This window comes from Mandrillus leucophaeus, unplaced genomic scaffold, assembly GCF_000951045.1.
Source record: "Mandrillus leucophaeus isolate KB7577 unplaced genomic scaffold, Mleu.le_1.0 Scaffold183, whole genome shotgun sequence".
In the NCBI taxonomy this organism is placed as follows: Eukaryota; Metazoa; Chordata; class Mammalia; order Primates; family Cercopithecidae; genus Mandrillus; species Mandrillus leucophaeus.
Genome location: NW_012101843.1, coordinates 2,336,515 through 2,357,625, shown reverse-complemented (window position 1 = coordinate 2,357,625; position 21,111 = coordinate 2,336,515). Strand labels below are relative to the sequence as shown.

Genomic DNA, 21,111 nt, shown 5'->3' with positions numbered 1-21,111 from the left:
CCCTTTCCCAGTACCAAATTCAGTTCCAGTTGGGTTATTGTTGACTTCAAGTACAGAAACCCGTTCAAATTGGCTTGTGTTGCCAGACTCAGTTTTGCACTTTGAACACAAAACAAGATAAAACTCAAAATATACTAGGAGAATGAGACACAAATCAATATATTGTAGTAAGTACCATAAAATGAGTATAAATAACTATGGGAAACAAACGAGTTTTTGTCTAATTGGGCAAACAGCCAGGAAAACAATAAATCCTATACACGTTGGTCATTTACAATGTTCTAACATGTCCTGTCTATCACTGGGTACTTGTTCTAACTTTTCCGTAACACTAACAGGGAGAAATAACTGGTTTGAAAGGACAAAAATTTTAATGTCCAAAATAAGCAAAACCAAAGAACAGTGTCAGGAATTCATTTTGGATCAAACTGTTTTTCAACTTGGAAGTCACTGGATATACCTAGCCCTTTTTACCCACAAAGCTGTGTTTTTTAGAGGAAAGGCAACATGCCACAACAACTTTTTTTTTTTTTTTTTGAGATGGAGTTTCACTCTTGTTGCCCAGGCTGGAGTGCAATAGCGCGATCTCGGCTCACTACAACCTCCGCCTCCCAGGTTCAAGCGATTCTCCTGCCTCGGCCTCCATGTACTGAATTTCAATTTGAAACCATCAATTTCTACCCCCAGATTGCATTTAAAATACAGTCATGTGCCATAATAGACATTTTTGTTAATGGCAAACCAAAAATACAATGGTGGTCCCATAAGATTATAATGGAGCTGAAAAATTCCTATAGCCTAGTGATATCTTAGTCTCATAATGTCATAGCGTAACGCATTACTTTCATGTCTGTGGTGATGGTTGTGCACTGCCAGTCCTATAAAAGTATAGCATGTATGATTATGTACAATACACAATACTTGATAATAATAAGTGACTATGTTGTTGGTTTATGTATTTAGTATACTATACTTTTTATTATTATTTTAGAGTATATTATCTCTTCTTATTAAAACAAATTAATCGTAAGACAGCCTCAGGCTGGTCCTTCAGGAAGTATTCCTGAAGAAGGCATTGTTATCACAGAAGACGACAGCTCCATGCACGTTACTGCACCTGAAGACCTTCCAGTGGGACAGATGCGGAGGTGGAAGTCAATGATATTGATGATCCTGATCCTGTGTAGGTTTAAGCTCATGTGTGTGTTTGTGTCTTAAGTTTTTTAATAAAGAGTTCTAAAAGTTAAAAAAAAAATAGAAAAACGTGTATAGAATAAGGATAAAAATATTTTGTACAGTTGCACAATGTATTTGTGTTTTAAGCTAAATGTTATTTTAAAAAGGGTAAAAAGGGGTCAAAAAGTTAAACTTTTAAAGTTTATAAAGTAAAAATATTACAGTAAGCTAAGGTTTATTATTGAGAAAATCAAAAAAATACATTTAGTGTAGCCTAAGTGTACAGTGTTTATAATGTCTACAGCAGTAACAGGCTATACAATACAGCTCAGGTGTATAAGTAGGCTACACCATCTAGGTTTGTGTAAGTCCACTCTATGATGTTCACACAATGACAAAATTGCCCAATGATGCATTTCTCACAACATATTCCTGTCATTAAGCAACGTGTATCTTTACTGTATAAACTTGAGGTAGTTCCACTTACTAGGCAGAGAATACTCAAAAGGAGGTATTTTCTCCAAATAGGAGAAAGGAGGTATTTGGGAAGGAGTTCAGGCAACAGATTTGTGCTTTACCACATCCTTATCCCCTGTTAAATCTCATTTCTTTTAAACCCATATTCACCCTAACTTTCGAAAGGATTAATTCTCTACTTCAAGCTAATCTTGCAAAGCTGAACTGTGAAACTAGGCCACAAACAGAGTGACTCTTTTTTATTGAATCTGAATTTTCTACGATTGAAAAAATGATCTTTCTTGGGTCTAAATGGGAAATGGTGAAGGCACTCTAATATGCTGAGTTTTCGGTAGAATTTTTCTCAAAAACTACAGCCTCATGAAACACAGGTTCTGTGCCCCAAGGTACAGATTATCACCAACTTCCCATTTGGGAATTCTGCAGTGGGGCGGAGAGGGGGATCTTCATTGCCCTCTTCCCTTGAACTAAATCCATATTCTAGAATGTCTTTCCTACAAGTACCCCTTTCCCAGTACCAAATTCAGTTCCAGTTGGGTTATTGTTGACTTCAAGTACAGAAACCCGTTCAAATTGGCTTGTGTTGCCAGACTCAGTTTTGCACTTTGAACACAAAACAAGATAAAACTCAAAATATACTAGGAGAATGAGACACAAATCAATATATTGTAGTAAGTACCATAAAATGAGTATAAATAACTATGGGAAACAAACGAGTTTTTGTCTAATTGGGCAAACAGCCAGGAAAACAATAAATCCTATACACGTTGGTCATTTACAATGTTCTAACATGTCCTGTCTATCACTGGGTACTTGTTCTAACTTTTCCGTAACACTAACAGGGAGAAATAACTGGTTTGAAAGGACAAAAATTTTAATGTCCAAAATAAGCAAAACCAAAGAACAGTGTCAGGAATTCATTTTGGATCAAACTGTTTTTCAACTTGGAAGTCACTGGATATACCTAGCCCTTTTTACCCACAAAGCTGTGTTTTTTAGAGGAAAGGCAACATGCCACAACAACTTTTTTTTTTTTTTTTTTTGAGATGGAGTTTCACTCTTGTTGCCCAGGCTGGAGTGCAATAGCGCGATCTCGGCTCACTACAACCTCCGCCTCCCAGGTTCAAGCGATTCTCCTGCCTCGGCCTCCCTAGTAGCTGGGATTACAGATGCCTGCCACCACGCCCGGCTAATTTTTTGTACTTTTAGTAGAGATGGGGTTTCTCCATGTTGGTCAGGCTGGTCTCGAACTCCCGACCTCAGGTGATCCGGCCGCCTCAGCCTCCCAAAGTGCTGGGATTATAGGCATGAGCCACCACGCCCGGCTAACAAATTCTATCATTCCCATTAATTGCAAATCTCCAAACTGATACCAAGTGTGGCAACATGTTTGAGTCAAGAGGAATCAATTCTAAAATAAACAAGTTGAAACATTCCAAAACGAGCTACACATGTAGGTCTATCAAGCTCTAGTTAGGTTTTAAGTTAAACAGTGAGAAATGGCAACGGAGACAAGTTAGAAGAAAATAAACGCTAAATTGTGCTCAAACAAAATCTATACCTATAAATAAAAAATGCTTACAATGAAAACTTTGCATATGATTTTATTCTTATGAAAATGACAATAATATGCTTTCCAAAGAAGCTGGAGAAGTACTTTAAAAAACTGTGGGAGAAATAGCACCAATATAGAAAGGACAGTTCTAGTGGAATAGCTGGAAACAGTCGGCTACGATCCTCCCAAATTAAAACAAAACATCAATCCAGTCTCTTAAGGGCTGGGTTCAAGAGTAAAAAGGAGTTACTTTTTGATTACTTTGACTGCTGTTTTACATTATCTAGGAGGTGTGAGGGATCTACAAACTGGCTGCTTAATAAAGGTGCTGATGCATGTTTCTGAAAAATTTATCAAGGTTAGAAAATTGGAAGGGGGTGTCTGAAATCTCACTACATTAATAACATAAAACTAATCAAATCTCACACTTAGCTTTCAATGTTACAAAAGACTATGAAAATGTAACAAAAAATAATCTGTTTTCTTAGTAACAACTTACTAAATCTCAAATGGTAGAAATAAATTAGCATAAAACTCCATAGTAAGAAACACAACAAAATCTCAAACACATTTAGATCATAGTAACTTACCTCTTAGTAGTAAAATTTTTTTCCAGCTCCTCATTGTGAACCAGTTTTGTATCCCCAAACTGCCATAACGACTGCAGATCACAGCTTACATCAAGCCTGCACTGGTTAAGAGTATCATGTATAAAACTATACTCTCTACTATTGGTGTAACAAGGTGACAAGTAAACTAAAGGTAGAAAAAGAGAAAGCGGTTGTTTGCATTTAAAATGACATTACTGGACATCTGTACAATGACAACTATATCTCTAAGACACAAAATAACCAAATACTGAATTTTCATTAACAACGTAAGGCAACAATTGATATTTAAGGTTCTACAACAGTAATATAGACCTCCTATACTTTATATAAATGAAAATATGAACCATGATTTTCTCCACATACTTATTAAGAGTTCTTAAAAGTTGACAAATAAAAATATGACAGTTCCAGAATATTCAACTTAGGATGTTGCAACTCTGACTCTACAATGCACATCATTATACAAACCTGGCAGCTACTGTTAGTGCATTAATGTTTGACAAGTAATGATAAGGCAAACTACACATTAGAAAACGATTGGGTTATTTTGATTTGCAAAAGTACAAGAACATGTGTGTAAGATGTTGCCTGATATAGTGGCATGTGAAAGAGGAAACAGACTTTCTTAGGACAATGAGCGTCTCCAGCATTGTTGTAAATAGATGCATAAAAGGATAAAATCCTAATCCTATGGAAGTGAACTCAGAGGAAAGCAGGGAGCAAATACAACTGACTCTTGTCATTTGTGGTAGTTATATTCTACAAAGTTCCCATCAACACTGAGTCACAAACATTGTGTCACAAACTACTGTTCTTGGGGGAAAGGAAAGGGTTAACTTACTGTGGGCATCTGGTCAACTTTTTTTCCCCCCTCTTAGAGACAGGATCTTGCTCTTAGCCCAGGCTGGAGTGTTGTGGTATGATCATTTCTCACTGTAACCTCTAACTCCTGGGCTCCAGCGACCCTCCTGCGTTGGCTTCCTGCGTAGCTGGGACTACAGCAGGCACAGGCCCAACATGCCCAGCTAGTTTTTGTTTTATTTTTTGTAGAGATGGGGTCGTTATGTTGTCCAAGCTGGTCTCAAAATTCCTGGGCTCAAGCGATCCTCTTCAACCTTGGCCTCCCAAAGTGCTGGGATTACAGGCAAGAGTCACTGTGCTGATCCTGGTCAAATTTTTGACCACCAAAATGCCATTTGCATTATGTAGATTCTGCCAACATCTTTATAAAACAAACCAATCTCATCAGTTTTGAAAACTTGTTCTTCCATTTTCCGATGTGACATTTAGCTGGTTATTTTAAAACATTCTTCCTTAACATCCTGATCTGCAGAACCCATCTGCCTGCAAGCTCAACATTTTTCATGTTGCATCTATCACCTTTTGAAATGTTTGAGTCAAATAGCACTAGCCAAGAAGAGTTTAACTTTTCCCTGACTCTGGGTAATGTGACCTAAGTTCCTCTGGCTTTTAGCTTCGCAACAATGCTGCCCACTATGCTTTTTTTTATTAGCCATAATGAAATCTCATTAATCTATACATTTAGCTGCTTTTCTATCTTTCCCAGAGTTTCATCAGGCACTATAGATGCTACCTTAGCACTTTTTGGTGAGGCCTGATGTACAGATTGGCAAGTTTCTTCCTCCTCTCCCTGGAAGTACATTAACATTGAACTCAGGCCTGAGTGAAGCTTACCTAAAATGTGTTTCTCTGTAAGGCATATCATAACCTTCTTGACCTTAGGAACACTAGACCACACTTCAGCATTACACTTGGAGACCATTTAAAGTAGTGAAATCACCAACAAAGATGTTAACAATTGATATAGTTTGGCTGTGTCCCTACCCAGATCTCATTTTATAGTTCCCAAAGCCCAGTGGGAGGTAACTGAATCATGGGGGTAGTTACCTCCATGCTGTTCTTGAGATAGTGAGTTCTCATGAGATCTGCTGGTTTTACAAGGGGCCTTGCCCTTCTTGCTCAGCTCTTCTTTCTCCTGACTCCATGTGAAGAAGGACATGCTTGCTTCCCCTTCTGCCATGATTGTAAGTTTCCTAAGGCCTCCCCAGCCATGGGCAACTGTGAGTCCATTAAATCTCTCTCTTTTATTAAAAAAAAAAAAAAATAGGACTAATACAACAATGTAGCACCATCACTAGGAAAAGACCACTTACTGCAGTATGAGAGCTGAAACAACAAGGCAAAGCATGGCCTCATTTGACCTTAGATGAGAATGCATGCATTGGGTGACTCAAATTCTTGACCCCAAGGTGCATGTCTGTGAAAGCATTGCTGAGTATCAAGTTCGGACAAAAAAGCACTGCTGACTGTTGATTGTGAATTTCAACAAGTAGGAAATTCACAAACATGGAATCCTCAAATAATGAAGACTCACTATATAGAAGGTTTAAGGCAATTTCCATATAAATGAACCTAATTAACAATTCGCCCCTTAAATTTACCTTATCAATCAACAGAAGTTAACATAATGACAAAACCAATATAAAATACTATAACCAGCTGATTTCAGTAACAACTCATTCCTCATTCCCATTTTTAATTCTATTGACCCCCAAAATGATTTTCATTTTAATATTTGTAATAATCACTACAAATTTTAATAGTTTTATAATATATGATGTACAAATTTTGATAGTTTCATCACATATGATGATTTTGTGGATGTGTAACTTTTTATTTTGAAATGAATATAGATTCACAGGAAGTTGCAGAAACAGTATACAGAGGTCTTGCATACCCTTAACCCAGTTTCCTCCAGCGGAAACATGCAACTATAATCCAAAATCAAAACAAGGAAAATGACACTGGTACAAGCCACAGACCTTATTAAGACTGTACCAACCAGTTTTACATCCACTTGTGTGTGTAGTTCTATGCAATTTTATCACATGTAGATTTGTGTAACAATCACTCTAAGATACAGAACTGCTCTACCACCAGAGACATCCCTGTGTCACTCCTTTACATATTTTTTCATGCTGAAACTCTCACACACCCCCATTCTCCTACCCTGTCCCTAAATCCTGAAAATTATTAATCTCTTCTCCGTATGCATACTTTTGTCATTTCTAGAATGTTTGTAAATGAAATTTTGTAGTATGAGACCTGTAGAGATTGTTTTTTTTTTTTTTTTTTTTTTTTGCTTAGCATACTGCCTCTGAGATTCAGCCAAGTTGTTGTATGAATAGATTGTTTCTTTTTATTGCTAAGTAGTATACCATCATATGAATGTGCCATCGTTTGTTTAACCACTTACTCATTAGAAATTTGGGTGGTTGTCAGTTTCTGGTTATCACAAATTAAGCTGCTGTGTACATTCATGTTTAGGTTTTTGTGTGAACATCATTTTTTGTTTGCCAGGGAAAAATGCCCAAGAGAAGGATGGCTGGATCATATGGAAGCTGCATGCTTATTTATTTTTGAGACGGAGTTTCACTCTTGTTGACCAGGCTGGAGTGCAAGGGCGCGATCTCGGCTCGCCACAACCTCTGCCTCCAGGGTTCAAGCGATTCTCCTGCCTCAGCCCATGAGTAGGTAGGATTACAGGCATGCGCCACTGTGCCTGGCTAATTTTTGTATTTTTTTAGTCGAGATGGGGTTTCTCCATGTTGGTCAGGCTGGTCTTGAACTCTCGACCTCAGTTGATCCACCTGCCTCGGCCTCCCAAAGTGCTGGGAATACAGGCGTGAGCTACTGTGCCTGGCCTGCATGCTTACTTATTTTTTTAAAGATTGGGTCTTGCTATATTGCTCAGGATGGCCTTGAACTCCTGGGCTCAAGCAATCCTCCTGCCTTGGCTTCCTGAGTAGCTGGAACTACAAGCACATGCCACTGTGCATGGCTGCATGTTCAGTTTTTAAAGATGATGCCAAATTGTTTTCCGGAGCGGCTGTGCTATCTTACATTCCCTAATGGCAATACATGAGTGAGTTGGCGTCTCCCATCCTCACTAGCATTTGGCACTGTTATTGTTTTCTTTTTCAGCTGTTCTAACAAGTGTATAGTTACATCTCATTGTGGTTTTCATATGCATTTCTTTAATGGCTATGATTAGCCATTAAACATCTTTTGATAAGCCCATTCATGATGTCATTATGTTGAGTCTTTTAATCCATGAACACACTACATTTTTCCATTTATTTAGATTTCTTTTAAAAACATCACTGTTTTATAGTTTGCAGCATAGAAACCTTACACATTTTGTTATATTTGTACCTAAGTATTTCATTTTAAAGTTATTATATTTTATTTTGAGATAGAGTCTTGCTCTGTCACCCAGGCTGGAATGCAGTGGTGTGAGCTCAGCTCATTGCGACCTCCGCCTCCTGGGTTCAAAGGATTCTCATGCCTCAGCCTCCCAAGTAGCTGGGATTATCGGCACCCGCCACCACGCCTGGCTAATTTTTTTCTATTTTTAGTAGAGACGGGGTTTTGCCATGTTGGCCAGGCTGGTCTCAAACTCCTGACCTCAGGTGATTCACCTCCCTCGGCCTCCCAAAGTGCTGGGATTACAGGTGCCAGCCACCATGCCCGGCTGCCTAAAGTTATTTTAAATGGTATTTTAAAAATTGTTTATTTCCATGTGTTCTTTGCTAGTATTTAAAAATATAGTTGATTCATGAACAATATGGGTTTGAACAGTGTGGGACAACTTATACTTGGATTTTCTTCCACCTCTGCTACTCCTTAAGACTGCATGACCAACCCCTCCTCTTCCTTAGCCTACTCAATGAGAAGATGATGAAGACAACCTTTATGGTGATCCACTTACATTTAAGCAATAGTAAACATATTTTCTCTTCCTTATGATTTTCTTAGTAACATTTTCTCTACTGTACTTAATGTAAAAATACAGTAGTATATAATACAGATATAAAATTATGTGTTAATCGACTTCATGTTATCAGTAAGGCTTTCAGTCAACAGTAGGCTATTTGTATTAAAAGTTAAGTTCTGGGGGAGTGACTTATATGCAGATTTTTCTGCTATGTGTTTTGGGGAGGGGTCGGGGGCCAGATCAGTGCCCCACTGGGTTGTTTAAGAGTCAAATGAACAATTGTTTTTTTCTGTTTTCATTGTATCCAGTGACCTTGCTGAACTTACTAGTTCCAAGTTCTCCTTTTTTTTTTTAAGATTCCTTGGGATTTTCTATGCAGACCATCATGTTCTCTTCAAATAGGGACAATTTTATTTCTTCTTTTCCAATCTAAATACCTACTAATTCCTCTCCTTGGCTTTTGTGCTGGGTACAACTTCCAGTATTATGCTGAATAAGAGTGGCAGAAGAGAACATTCACCTCTAAGTTGTGTGCAATAATTCATTTTAAATATCAGACTTCATTTACTTATATTTTGTTTAGGATATCTGCATCAATTATCATGGACATTGGTCCATGGGGTATTTTCCATATTATACTGGTCTCATCTTGGAACCATCTTCATATTAATCTCATATTATTCTCTCAATTTCTCTTTTCTAGAAGAGATTGTATAGAGTTTCTGTTCTTCAAATCTTTAGAATTCTCCAGTGAAACCATCTGGGCCTTAAAATTTCTTTTCTAACCATGAATTACATTTAATTGTTGTAAGACTATTTAAATGATCTATTTAGAACTACATGTGTTCAACAATTTGTACTTTTGATGCAACCTGTGGGCCATAACTCATTTCATTCTTGATAGTGGTAATTTTTTTTTTTTTTTTGACAGACTCTTGCTCTGTCACCCAGGTTGAAGTGAAATGGCGTGATCTCGGCCCACTGCAACCTCCACCTCCCGGGTTCAAGCAATTCTCCTGTCTCAGCCTTCCAAGTAGCTGGGATTACAGGTGCATGCCACCACGACTGGCTAATTTTTTGTATTTTAGTAGAGACGGGGGTTTCACTGTGTTGCCCAGGCTGGTCTTGAACTCCTGAACTCAGGCAATCCACCTGCCTCAGCCTCCCAAAGTGCTAGGATTACAGGCGTGAGTCACCACACCCAGCCTTTCTTTTTCTGGTTTCTTAAAGGTTGGTAGCTTAAGATTATTTATCTGAAACACTCCCTCTTTTCTAAAGTAAACATTTAGTGCTATAAACGTCCTTGTTAGCAATGCTTTAACCATGTCCCTCAAATTTTGGTATGTTGCATTTTCATTTTAGTTATGTATTTATTTCCTCTCCATGACTATTTCCAAATGTATTCTTTTACTTTTTGCAGAGATAAGGTCTCACTATGTTTCCTAGGCTGGTCTCAAATTCCCAGACTCAAGGAAGCCCCGTGCCTCCGACTTACTTTCCAAGTGTGTTTGGAGATTTACTTTTCTGTTTGCATGTTGTCAGAGCACATATTCTGTATGATTTCAATTTATTTATTTATTTATTTATGAGACAGAGTCTCCCTCTGTTGCCAAGGCTGGAGTGCAGTGGCACAATCTCAGCTCACTGCAAGCTCCGCCTTCCGGGTTCATGCCATTCTCCTGCTTCAGCCTCCCGAGTAGCTGGGATTACAGGCGGCCGCCACCACGCCCGGCTAATTTTTTGTATTTTTAGTAGAGATGGGGTTTCACCGTGTTAGCCAGGATTGTCTCAATCTCCTGACCTCATAATGTGCCCGCCTCGGCCTCCCAAAGTGCTGGGATTACAGGCGTGAGCCACTGTGCCCGGCCTCAATTCCTTTAAATATGTTGATATGTATCTCATGGCCCAAGATATTGTCTATTTTGATGCATGTTCTACAGGTGCTTGAAAGGTCTATTCTGCTACTGTTAGGTACAATAATCTATAAATGTCAATTAGATCCTGTTGATTGACACTGTTAAAGATTATTCAATATTCTTCCTGATTTTCTGCTTAGTTTTATCAATTGAGAGTCCAAAGTCTCCAACTATAATTCTAAATTTGTCCATTTCTCCTTTCAGTTTTATCAGTTTTGCTTCATATATTCTGAAGGTCTGATGTCTGAAATATACATATTTAAGACTGCTGTACCTACTTGGTGGACTGACCTTTTCATCATTAAGTAACATCCCTCTTTGTTCTTGACAATTTTCTTTCCTCTGAAGTCTACTTATCCACCATTAATATAGTCACTCTTATTATTTGTATGTCCTTTCTTCATATGTCTACATTCCAACAACTTATATCACTACATTTGGAATGAGTTTGCCAAGAGTAGTTGGGTTGTGTTTTTTAAATCCATTCTGTCAACGTGTCTTTTAATTGGTATATTTAGATCATGCATGTTCGATATAAGTAATGACATGTTAGGGCTTAAGCCTATGATTTAATTATTTATTTTCTGTTTTTCCTTCTGTTTGATTTTCTATTTCATTTTTCCTGCCTTCCTGTGGGTTGCCTGAACATTTTTAAAATTTCATTTTCATCTGCCTATATTGTTTAAAACAATTTAATTCTGAGATACTTAGATTCACTTGTAAAAGATAATGCAGAGAGATCTCATACACCATTCATTTAGTTCCTTCTAATAGTAACATCTCACGTTATAATTACCTGAAATACCTCCTCTATATACACCGAGAACCACATCAAAGAATGTTGTAATTTGTGCTACAACTGTCAAACATAACTAGGAAAACTCAAGAGAAGGATGATGTATTATATTTACCCACATGTTTAAGCTTTTTTTCTTCCTTCATTCCTAATGTTCCCAGTTTCCTTCTTTTACTAGCTTCTGTTTGGAGAAATTCTTTCAGCTATTCTTTAAGGGTATGTGTGCTGATGAAAAATTCTTAGCTTTGCTTTATCTGAGAATATCTGTTTTACCTCCATATTTGAAAGATATTTTTGATGGGTACAGAACTCTGGGTTCAAAGTTATTTCTTGCATTTGAAAAATGCGGTGTTACTTCCCCCAGACTCCATGGTTTCTAATAAGACATATTTTGTCAAATAATTTTTCCCCTATAAATAATGTGGTTTCTTTCTAGTTGCTTTCAAGATTTTTTCTCTGTTCTTAGCTTTTAAAGTTTTATTATGATGTGCATTGGCATGAATTTTTGGGGGGTTGTATGTTTGGGGTTTTTCAGCTTCTTGAATGTATAGGTTTATGCCTTTTGCCAAGTTTGGGAAATTTCTAGCCAATATTTCCTAGAATAATTTTTCAGCCCCACACTCTTTCTCCTCTCCTTCTGGCACTAGGACAAAGATGTTAGATCTTTTGTTATTGTTCCACAAGTCTCTTGGGTTCTGTTCATTTTTCTATTTTCTCTGTGTTGTTCAGGCTAAGTAATTTCTATTCTTAGAAGAACAGAAACAGAAGAGTATCTCTATTCTTCTCTTGAACACACTGAGTATTTTTTTTCCTCACAGACTTTTTTTTTTTTTTTTTTTTTTTTGAGACAGAGCCTTGCTCTGTCACCCAGGCTGAAGTGCAGTCAGTGGCGCAATCTTGGCTCACTGCAACCTCCACCTCCCTAGTTCCAGCAATTCCCCCGCCTCAGCCTCCTGAATAGTCATCACGCCCGGTTATTATTATTATTATTTTTTTGTATTTTTAGTAGAGACGGAGTTTCACCATGTTGGCCAGACTGGTCTCGACCTCAAGCAATCTGCCCGCCTCGGTCTCCCAAAGTGCTGGGATTACAGGCATGAGCCCCCACACCCAGACTTCACAGACTTTTTAGAATAGTTTTAGGTTCACAGCAAAATCTGAGAGGAAGGTACAAAGATTTCTCATATACTCTTTGCCCTCTGACATGCACAGCCTCTTCCATTATCAATCAACGTCTTCCCCCAAAGTGGTACATTTTTTTCTTTACAACTGATGAACCTACATTGATACATCATTATCACTCAGAGTCAACAGTTTACATTAGGGTTCACTTTTGGTGTTGTACGTTCTATGGGTTTAAAAAATGTCAAAGCAAATATCCACAGTATCATACAGAATATGGTAGTATCATACAGAGTAGTTTCCTTTGTTTTGTTTTTTGAGACGGTCTCATTCTGTCGCCCAGGCTGGAGTGCAGTGGTGCAATCTTGGCTGACTGCAGCCTCGACCTCCTGGACTCAAGTGATCCTCCCATCTCAGTCTCCCAAGTAGCTAGGATTATGCCACCAGGTGTGTGCACCACCATGCCTGGCTAATTTTTGTAGAGATGGGGTTTCACTACACTGCCCAGGCTCATAGTTTCAATGCCCTAAAAGTCCTCTGTGCTCTGCCTTTTCATCCCTCTTCCCTGTCCCAAACCCTAACAACCACTGATCTTTTTACTGTCTGCCTTTTCCAGAATGGAAAACATATGGTATGTAAATTTTTTAGACAGACTGCATTCACTCAGCCAATCTAAAAAGGCGACATGTGCTTTTAAGGTTCTTCCATTTCTTTTCATGACTTGATAGCTCATTTCTTTTTTAGTGCTAAATAATATTCTATTGTCTGGATGTACCACTTTATCTGTTCATCTACAGAAGGACATCTTGGTTGCTTCCAAGTGTTAACTATTATGAGTAAAGCTGCTATAAACACCTGTGTGCAGGTTTCTATGTGAACACAGGCTTTTAACCTATCTGTGTAAATGCCAAGAAGTGTAATTGCTGGAGCATATGGTAACAGTATGTTCAATTTTGTAATAAACCACTGTACTGTCTTCCAAAGTGGTTATTTTGCATTCCCACCAGCAATGGATCAGAGTTTCTGCTGCCCCATACTGTCACCAGTATTTAACGTCATCAGCGTTCTGGATTTGGGCCATTCTAATAGATGTGTACAGGTATTTCTACTCTAATTTGAATTTTCCTGATGACATATGATGTGAAACATCTCACCATATGCTTACTTGCCAACTGTGTATCTTCTTTGGTGAAGTGTATGCTAAAGTCTTTGGCTCGTGTTTATTAATTTTTTGATTTTTTTTTTGAGACAGGGTTTCGCTCTTGTGGTGAGGCTGGAGTGCAGTGGCGTGATCTTGGCTCACTGCAACCTCCGCCTCCTGGGTTCAAGTGATTCTCCTGCCTCAGTCTCCTGAGCAGCTGGAATTACAGGTGCCCACCACATCGCCTGGCTAATTTTTGTATTTTTAGTAGAGACGGGGTTTCTCCATGTCGGCCTGGCTGGTCTCAAACTCCTGACCTCAGGTGATCCACTTGCCTCAGCCTCTCAAAATGCTGGGATGAGGCATGAGCTAACGTGCCCGGCAGGCTAATTTTTTTTTTTTTTTTTTTTGGAGACAGAGTCTTGCTCTTTCGCCCAGGCTGGAATGCAGTGGTATGATTTCAGCTCACTGCAAGCTCCACCTCCTGGATTCACGCCATTCTCCTGCCTCAGCTGGCAGGCTCATTTTTAAATTGACTTCTTTGCTTTTTTAAATTGACTTGTTTGCCTTTTTATTGTCAAGAATTTTTTTTTATGTATTTTGGATAGCAATTCCTTATCTGAAATGTGTTTTGCAAATATTTTCTCTTTATTACAATTAAAAATTTCTGTTCTGCAAAAGACACTGTCAAGAGAATAAAGTCTGGCTATTCAGTCCTTTCTTTCACAAACTACATCTTTGGTATTGCAGCTAAAGTCATTGCCAAACCCAACATCATCTAGATACTCTCATATGTTATCTTCTGTAATTTGTATAGTTTTGTGTTTTACATTTAGGTCTGTGGAATATTTTGAATTAATTTTTGTGCAGGATGTTAATGTCTGTGTCTAGATTCCCTTTTCTGCATGTGGGTGTCCAGTTGCTTCAGCAATATTTGTTGAAAAGACTTTGTTCTATTTTCCTGCCTCTTCTTTGTCAAAGATCAGTTTATATTCATGTGGCTCTATTTCTGGGCTCTCTATTCTGTTCCATTGCTTGATTTGTCTGTTTTTTTTTTTTTTTGCCAACACCACCCTGCCTTAATTACTGTAGCTTTATAGTATGTCTTGAAGTAAAGTAGTGTCAGTCCTCTGTTGTTTTTCAGTGTTGAGTTGTGTATTCTTAGTCTTTTGCCTCTCCATATAAACTTAATTTTAATGTTTATTTTATTGCAAATTGAAAAGTTGTAATTGTATACATTCAGGAGGTACAATGTGATATTATATGCATATAACACAGGATGATTAAATCAAGCTAACACATCCATTGCCTTGAATATTTATTTTCTGTATTGCCTTGAATACTTAATTTTGAAATACACAATTATTAATCATAGTCAACCCGTTCTGCAAGAGACCTTAAAATTTGTTCCTTCCATATCAGAAACTGTGTGCCATATAAACTTTAGAATCAGTTTGTTGGTATGCACAAAATAACTTGCTGAGATTTTGATTTGGGTGACAATGAATCTGTAAATCAAGTTGGGAAAAACTGGTATATCGATAATACCAACTTTTCCTATTCATAAACGTGAAATCTCTCTATTGGGTTGACTTTTTTCACCAGTTTTGTAGTTTTCCTCATATAGACTTTGTACGTATTTGGTTAGATTTAAACCTAGGTATTTCATTTTTTTGGTGCTAATATAAATGGTATGTTTTAAATTTCAAATTCTACTTGTTCATTGCTGGTATATAAAAAAGCAATATCATATATTAACCTTTATCTTACAACTTCCCCCATAATCGCTTATGAGTTCCAGGAGGGTTTTGATTTTTCAATAGATATGACCATGTCATCTGTAAGACAGTACAGTTTTCTTTTTTCTTTCCCAATATGTATACCTTTTATTTCTTTATTTCCTTTTCTTGTCCTACTGCATTAGCTAGTACTTCCAGTACAATGTTGAGAAGCAGTGGTGACAGACATCCTTGCCTTGATCTTAGTGTGAAAGCTTTAAATTTTTCACTGTTAAGTTAGCTGAAGGCTTTTTGTAGATTTTAAAAAAATCAAGTTGAGGAAATTCCTCTTTATTCCTAGTTTACTGAGAGCTTTTTAACATGAATGGGTGTTAGATTTTGTCAAATGCTTTTTTTTTTTTTTTGCATCTATTGATATGATCATATGATTTTTCCTCTTTAGATGATGGATTACATTAATTGACTTTCAAATGGTGGACCAGCCTTACATACCTGGGATATATTCCAGTTGGTACTGGTGTGAAATTCTTTCTTAAAGACAGTCTTGCCCAGGCTGCAGTGCAGAAGTGTGATTATGGTTTACTGCAGCCTCAACCTTCAGGGATCAAGCAATCCTCTCACCTCAGTTTCCCAAGTAGCTAGGACTACAGGTGTGCACACCAGGCTGATTTAAAATTTTTTTTCGAGAGACAGGGCCTTGCTGTGTTGCACAGGCTGGTCTCAAACTCCTAACCTCAAGTGATCCTCCCACTTTAGCCTCCCAAAGTGCGGATTACAGGCATATGCCCAGCTATAAAATTCTTTACATTATTGAATTTGATTTGCTGATACTTGGCTGAAAAATTCTGCATCTATCTTCATGAGTGATATTTGTCTGTGGTTTTTATTTTTTTTCCAGACAGGGTCTCGCTCTGTTGCCCACGTTGGAGTGCAGTGGCACAGTGGCACAATTATGGCTCACTGCAGACTTGACCTCCCAGGCTCAAGTGATCTTCCCACCTCAGCCTCCTGAGTAGCTGGCACCACAGGCACATGTCACCATGCCTGGATAATTCTTGTATTTTTTGTAGAGATGGGATTTTTCCATGTTGCCAAGCTGATGTCAAACTCCTGGGCTCAAACAATTCTCCCACCTTGGCCTTCCAAAGTGCTGGGATTACAGGTATGAGCCACCATGACTGGCAGTGTAGTTTTTTTTTTTTTTTTAATGTCAATTTTATTATTTTTTTATGTCAATTTTATTTCTCTCTCTCTCTCTTTTTTTTTTTTTTTTTAAGAGACAGGGTCTCACTCTGTCATCCAGAGTGGAGTACAGTACTGTGATCATAGCTCACTGCAGCCTTGAACTCCTGGGCTTAAGCCATCCTCTTGCTTCAGCTTCCTAAATAATGTTGAACTTAGATGGTAAGTGTAGGCAGCTCTTTAAATTTAACCAACTCTCACCCTATGGATTCAGAGACCATAGCTGAATATCCAGGAGATAACAATTCCTGGCTATTCCTTCTCAGTATTTTCTTTATTAAAAAATGTTTTATTTTACTTTAAGTTCTGGGAAATACGTGCAGAATATGCAGGTTTGTTACATAGATATATGTGTGCCATGGTGGTTTGCTGCACCTATTGACCTCTGTCATCTAGGTTTCCTCCCCTTGACTCCCACCCTCCAATAGATCCTGGTGTGTGTTATTTCCCTCCCTGTGTCCATGTGTTCTCATTGTTCAACGTCCACGTATGAGTGAGAACATGTGGTGTTTGGTTTTCTGTTCCTGTACTTGCAGAGGATGATGGCTTCCAGCTTCACCCATGTCTCTGCAAAGGACATGATCTCATTCCTTTTTATGGCCTCACAGTATTCCATGATGTACATATACCACATTTTCTTTATCCAGTCTATATCACTGATGAGCATTTGGGTTGGTTCCATGTCTCTGTTTCTGAAAATACTGCTGCAATAAACATATGTGTGCATGTGTCTTTACGGTAGAATGATTCAGGCTTTGGGTATATACCCAGTAATGGGATTGCTGGGTCAAATGGTATTTCTGGTACTAGATTCTTGAGGAATCGCCACACTGTCTTCCACAATGGTTGAACTAATTTACATTTACATTTCTGCTTGATTCTTGGGATCAAGCGTTCCTCCCACCTCAGCTTCCCAAGTAGCTAGGACTACAGGCATGCACCACACAGGCTGATTTTTATTTTTATTTTTCTAGAGGCAGGGCCTTGCTATGTTGCACAGGCTGGTCTCAAACTCCTAGCCTCAGGGCATGAGCCACAGTGCCCAATGGTGTAAAAACATTCCTATTTATACACAGCCTCACCAGCACCTATCATTTCTTGACTTTTCAATAACTTCCATTCTGACTGGCGTGAGATGGTATCTCATTGTGGTTTTGATTTGCATTTTCTAATGATCAATGATGTTGAGCTTTTCTTGGCTCTGTAGTTTTCTTCTAAGTTCTTTATCTTGTTTTGGTATTAAAATAATGCTCCTCTAAAAGCATGAGTCAGAAAGTATTCCTTCTACTTGTATCTTCTGAAAGAGATTGTAGAGAATTGGTATAACTTCTTCCTTAAATATCTAGTAGCACTCACCAGTGAACCTATCTGGTCCTGGTGTTGCTTTGGAAGGTTACTAGTTATTGATTCAATTTGTTTAATACAAAGATTTAGGCCTATTCAGATCATATATTTCTTCTTGTGTAACTTTTTGCAGATACTGTCTTTCAAGGAATTGGTACATTTCATCTAGGTTACCAAATTTATGGGCCTAGAGTTGTTCATAGTATCCCTTACCCTTTTAATGTCCATAGGATCTGTAGTGATGTTTTGATTTCTGATATCAGTAATTTGTGCCCCTTTTTTTCTTAGTTATCCTGGCTAGAGGCTTATCAACTTTACTGATCTTTTCAAAGATACAGATTTTCATTTTGTTGATTTTTTTTCTATTAATTTCCTGTTTTTAATTTCATTCATTTCTGCTCTAATTTTTATTATTTCTTTTCTTCTGCTTATTTTGGATTTAATTTGTCCTCTTTTTTCTAGTTTCCTAAGGTGTAAACTTAAATTATTGATTTTAGATATTTCTTGTTTTCTAATATATGCATTCAATGCTATAAATTTCTTCCTAAGTACTGCTTTTGCTTCATCCTACAAATTTTGTTTTCCTTTTCATTTAGTTCAAAGTATTTTAACATTTCTCTTGAGATTTTTCCTTTGATGCATTTATTATTTAGAAGTGTGCTGCTTAATCTCAAAGAATTTGGGTATTTTACAGCTATCTTTGGGTTATTTATATCTAGTGCCCCCTACTTGATCATCTTAATTCCACTGTGGTCTGATATGGTTTGGCTCTGTGTCCCCAATCAAATCTCATCTTGTAGCTCCCATAATTCCCATGTGTTGTGGGAGGGATCCAGTGGGAGACGACTGGATTATGGGGGCAGGTCTTTCCTGTGCTATTCTCGTGATAGTGAACTGGTCTCATGAGATCTAATGGTTTTAAAAACAGGAGTTTCCCTGCACAAGCTCTCTCTTTGCCTGCTGCCATTCATGTAAGATGTGACTTGCTTCTTCTTGTCTTCTGCCATGATTATGAGGCTTCCCCAGCCACGTGGAACTATAAGTCCATTATAAACCTCTTTCTTTTGTAAATTGCCCAGTCACTAGCATATCTTTATCAGTAGTGTGAAAATGGATTAATACATGGTCTGAGAGGTGACTATGATTTCTACTATTTCAAATCTCTTAACATGTGTATTATGGCCAAGGTACGGTCTATCTTGGTGAGTCTTGGGTGTGCTTGAGAAGAATGTCTAACATACTACTGTTGAATGGAATAGTCTACAGATGTCTATTGTATCAAGTTGATTGACGGTGTTGCTGAGTTATGTCCTTAGTGATTTTCTGTCTGTTGGCAATATGCCCATTTTTGATAATGGGGTATTTCCAACTATAATAGTAGATTTCTCTATTTCTCCTTGTAGTTCTATTAGTTTTTGCCTGAGTTTTTATTTTAATTAAATTATCAGTTCCAAGTCTTCTATTCGATTATTACATATTTCATTTCTTTGATGAGATTTTCTAGCTGTTCGTTTGTTTCAAAAGTGTCTGTAACTGCTTGTCCAAATATCTTTATGGTAGCTGCTTTAAAAGTCTCTCAGTTAATTATAGTTCCAACACCTGTGTCAATCTTGATGTTGGCATTTGTTATCTTTTCTCATTCAAGTTGAGATTTTCTTGGTGTGTGTTAAGATGAGCGATTTTTATTATATCCTGGTCAACTGGGGCATTTTTATGAGACTCTGGATTATATTTAATCTTGCACTTCAGCAACACTTTACTAAAACTATGCTGGCAGGAACAATGGCTGGCAGGGAAAGGGGAGCACTGACTCTACTACTATGCAGAGGTGAAGTTCTGGCTTTCCACAGGGCTTCCATTTACTCACTGGGGAGTATCCTGTTACCACTGGAAAGGGCTGGAAGTCCATGGTCCCCACTTATCCTCCACCAACACTGTGGAAGGAGGCCTTGTTACTGCTGGATGTGGTGGAGGTCTAGGCTCTCCACTTTGTTCACTGACTCTAACCCTAGTGGAAAGGGCAACTCATCACCACAAAGCAGGGGTAGGTATCAACTGACATTTCAGGAGCAGGATGATGGCAGGGAAGAGAATGCGTTATGGCTGTGTGATCCTACTTGGATCACCACTGGCATCATAGGGAAGGAAAGGGGTACCTTGTTCCTGCTGGGTAGGGGGTCAGAGTCCAGGATCCCCACTCAACTTCCTTTGACATCACCCCAGTGGGAAACGGGAGGGGTATATTTAATGTCAAACAGGTTTCCAACTTTCTAGGCTGCCCCTTTCTTAGTCCACTGGCAAGAAAGAAGAGGTTTTACTTGGGACTTCTGGGGGAGGTCTGCACCAGGCGGCATTTCTCTTGTTGGGGGCATCCAGTCTGAGATATGGAGGAAACAAAAAGAAAATCCAGGGAACTTACTGCTATGTCATTCCCTGAGTTCCAGATTCTCTAGTTGGTGTGTGTTCTCCAGTTTTGAAAGTCTTCTCATATTTGTTTTATAAAAATGTCCAGGGATTTTAGGTGTACTTTGTGGGAAGGATGCAGAACATGCATCTATTCTATTTTGTGTGGAAACATAAGTACATGTATGTTTAAGGAATTAGAGACCTGAATTAATCTAATTTTATATAGAGTCAAAATAAAAGATGAACATAAAATAAGAATCAGAGAAATACAGTAACAGTTACTAAAAAAGTTCCCAACTTCCACAGAAATACTACCTTTCTCAGCTGTCCTCCTGATCTTAGGAATGGTGAATTTCTTCAAAGGATTGACTTCACGAGTATTTAACATGGGTTCGCTAGTTGAGCTCATTTGCCACAGTGTATTCTGTTTAGCAGTTTCTTTCATTTCCATTTTGTTGGTGGCCTAAAATCAACCCAAGGTTATTAAGCAAACGGTCAATAAATACATAAAAGGCAATGGCAGTACAATCATTTAAAAGTTCAACAAAAGTAAATAGTAAAATGTTCTTAGTCAACTATCAGAAAGTTTCCATCTCAATTTGCCAGTTACCCAAAAAAGAAAATGAGTTTACAACTTTGGTTTTTGTATATCAAAAATATCAGCTGGGCACAGTGACTCACACCTGTAATTCCAGCACTTTGAGAGGCTGAGGTGGGCAGATCACTTGACATTAGGAGTTTGAGACCAGCCTGGCCAACATGGTGAAACCCCGTCTCTACTAAAAACA

General features: G+C 38.1%; 1 protein-coding gene across 1 annotated transcript in view; it reads right to left on the bottom strand.

Moving 5' to 3' along the window:
* LOC105538017 (protein FAM208A-like) overlaps nt 1-20,774 on the bottom strand; it is a 48,378-nt gene extending 27,604 nt beyond the window's left edge. The window contains exons 1-2 of the mRNA XM_011977743.1: nt 20,639-20,774; nt 3,799-3,964 (exon numbers count right to left, since the gene is read on the bottom strand). Coding sequence (XP_011833133.1) covers nt 3,799-3,964; nt 20,639-20,774 — 302 coding nt within the window. The remainder of the gene's footprint in view (nt 1-3,798; nt 3,965-20,638) is intronic.
* Between the last annotated feature and the right edge of the window lie 337 nt (nt 20,775-21,111).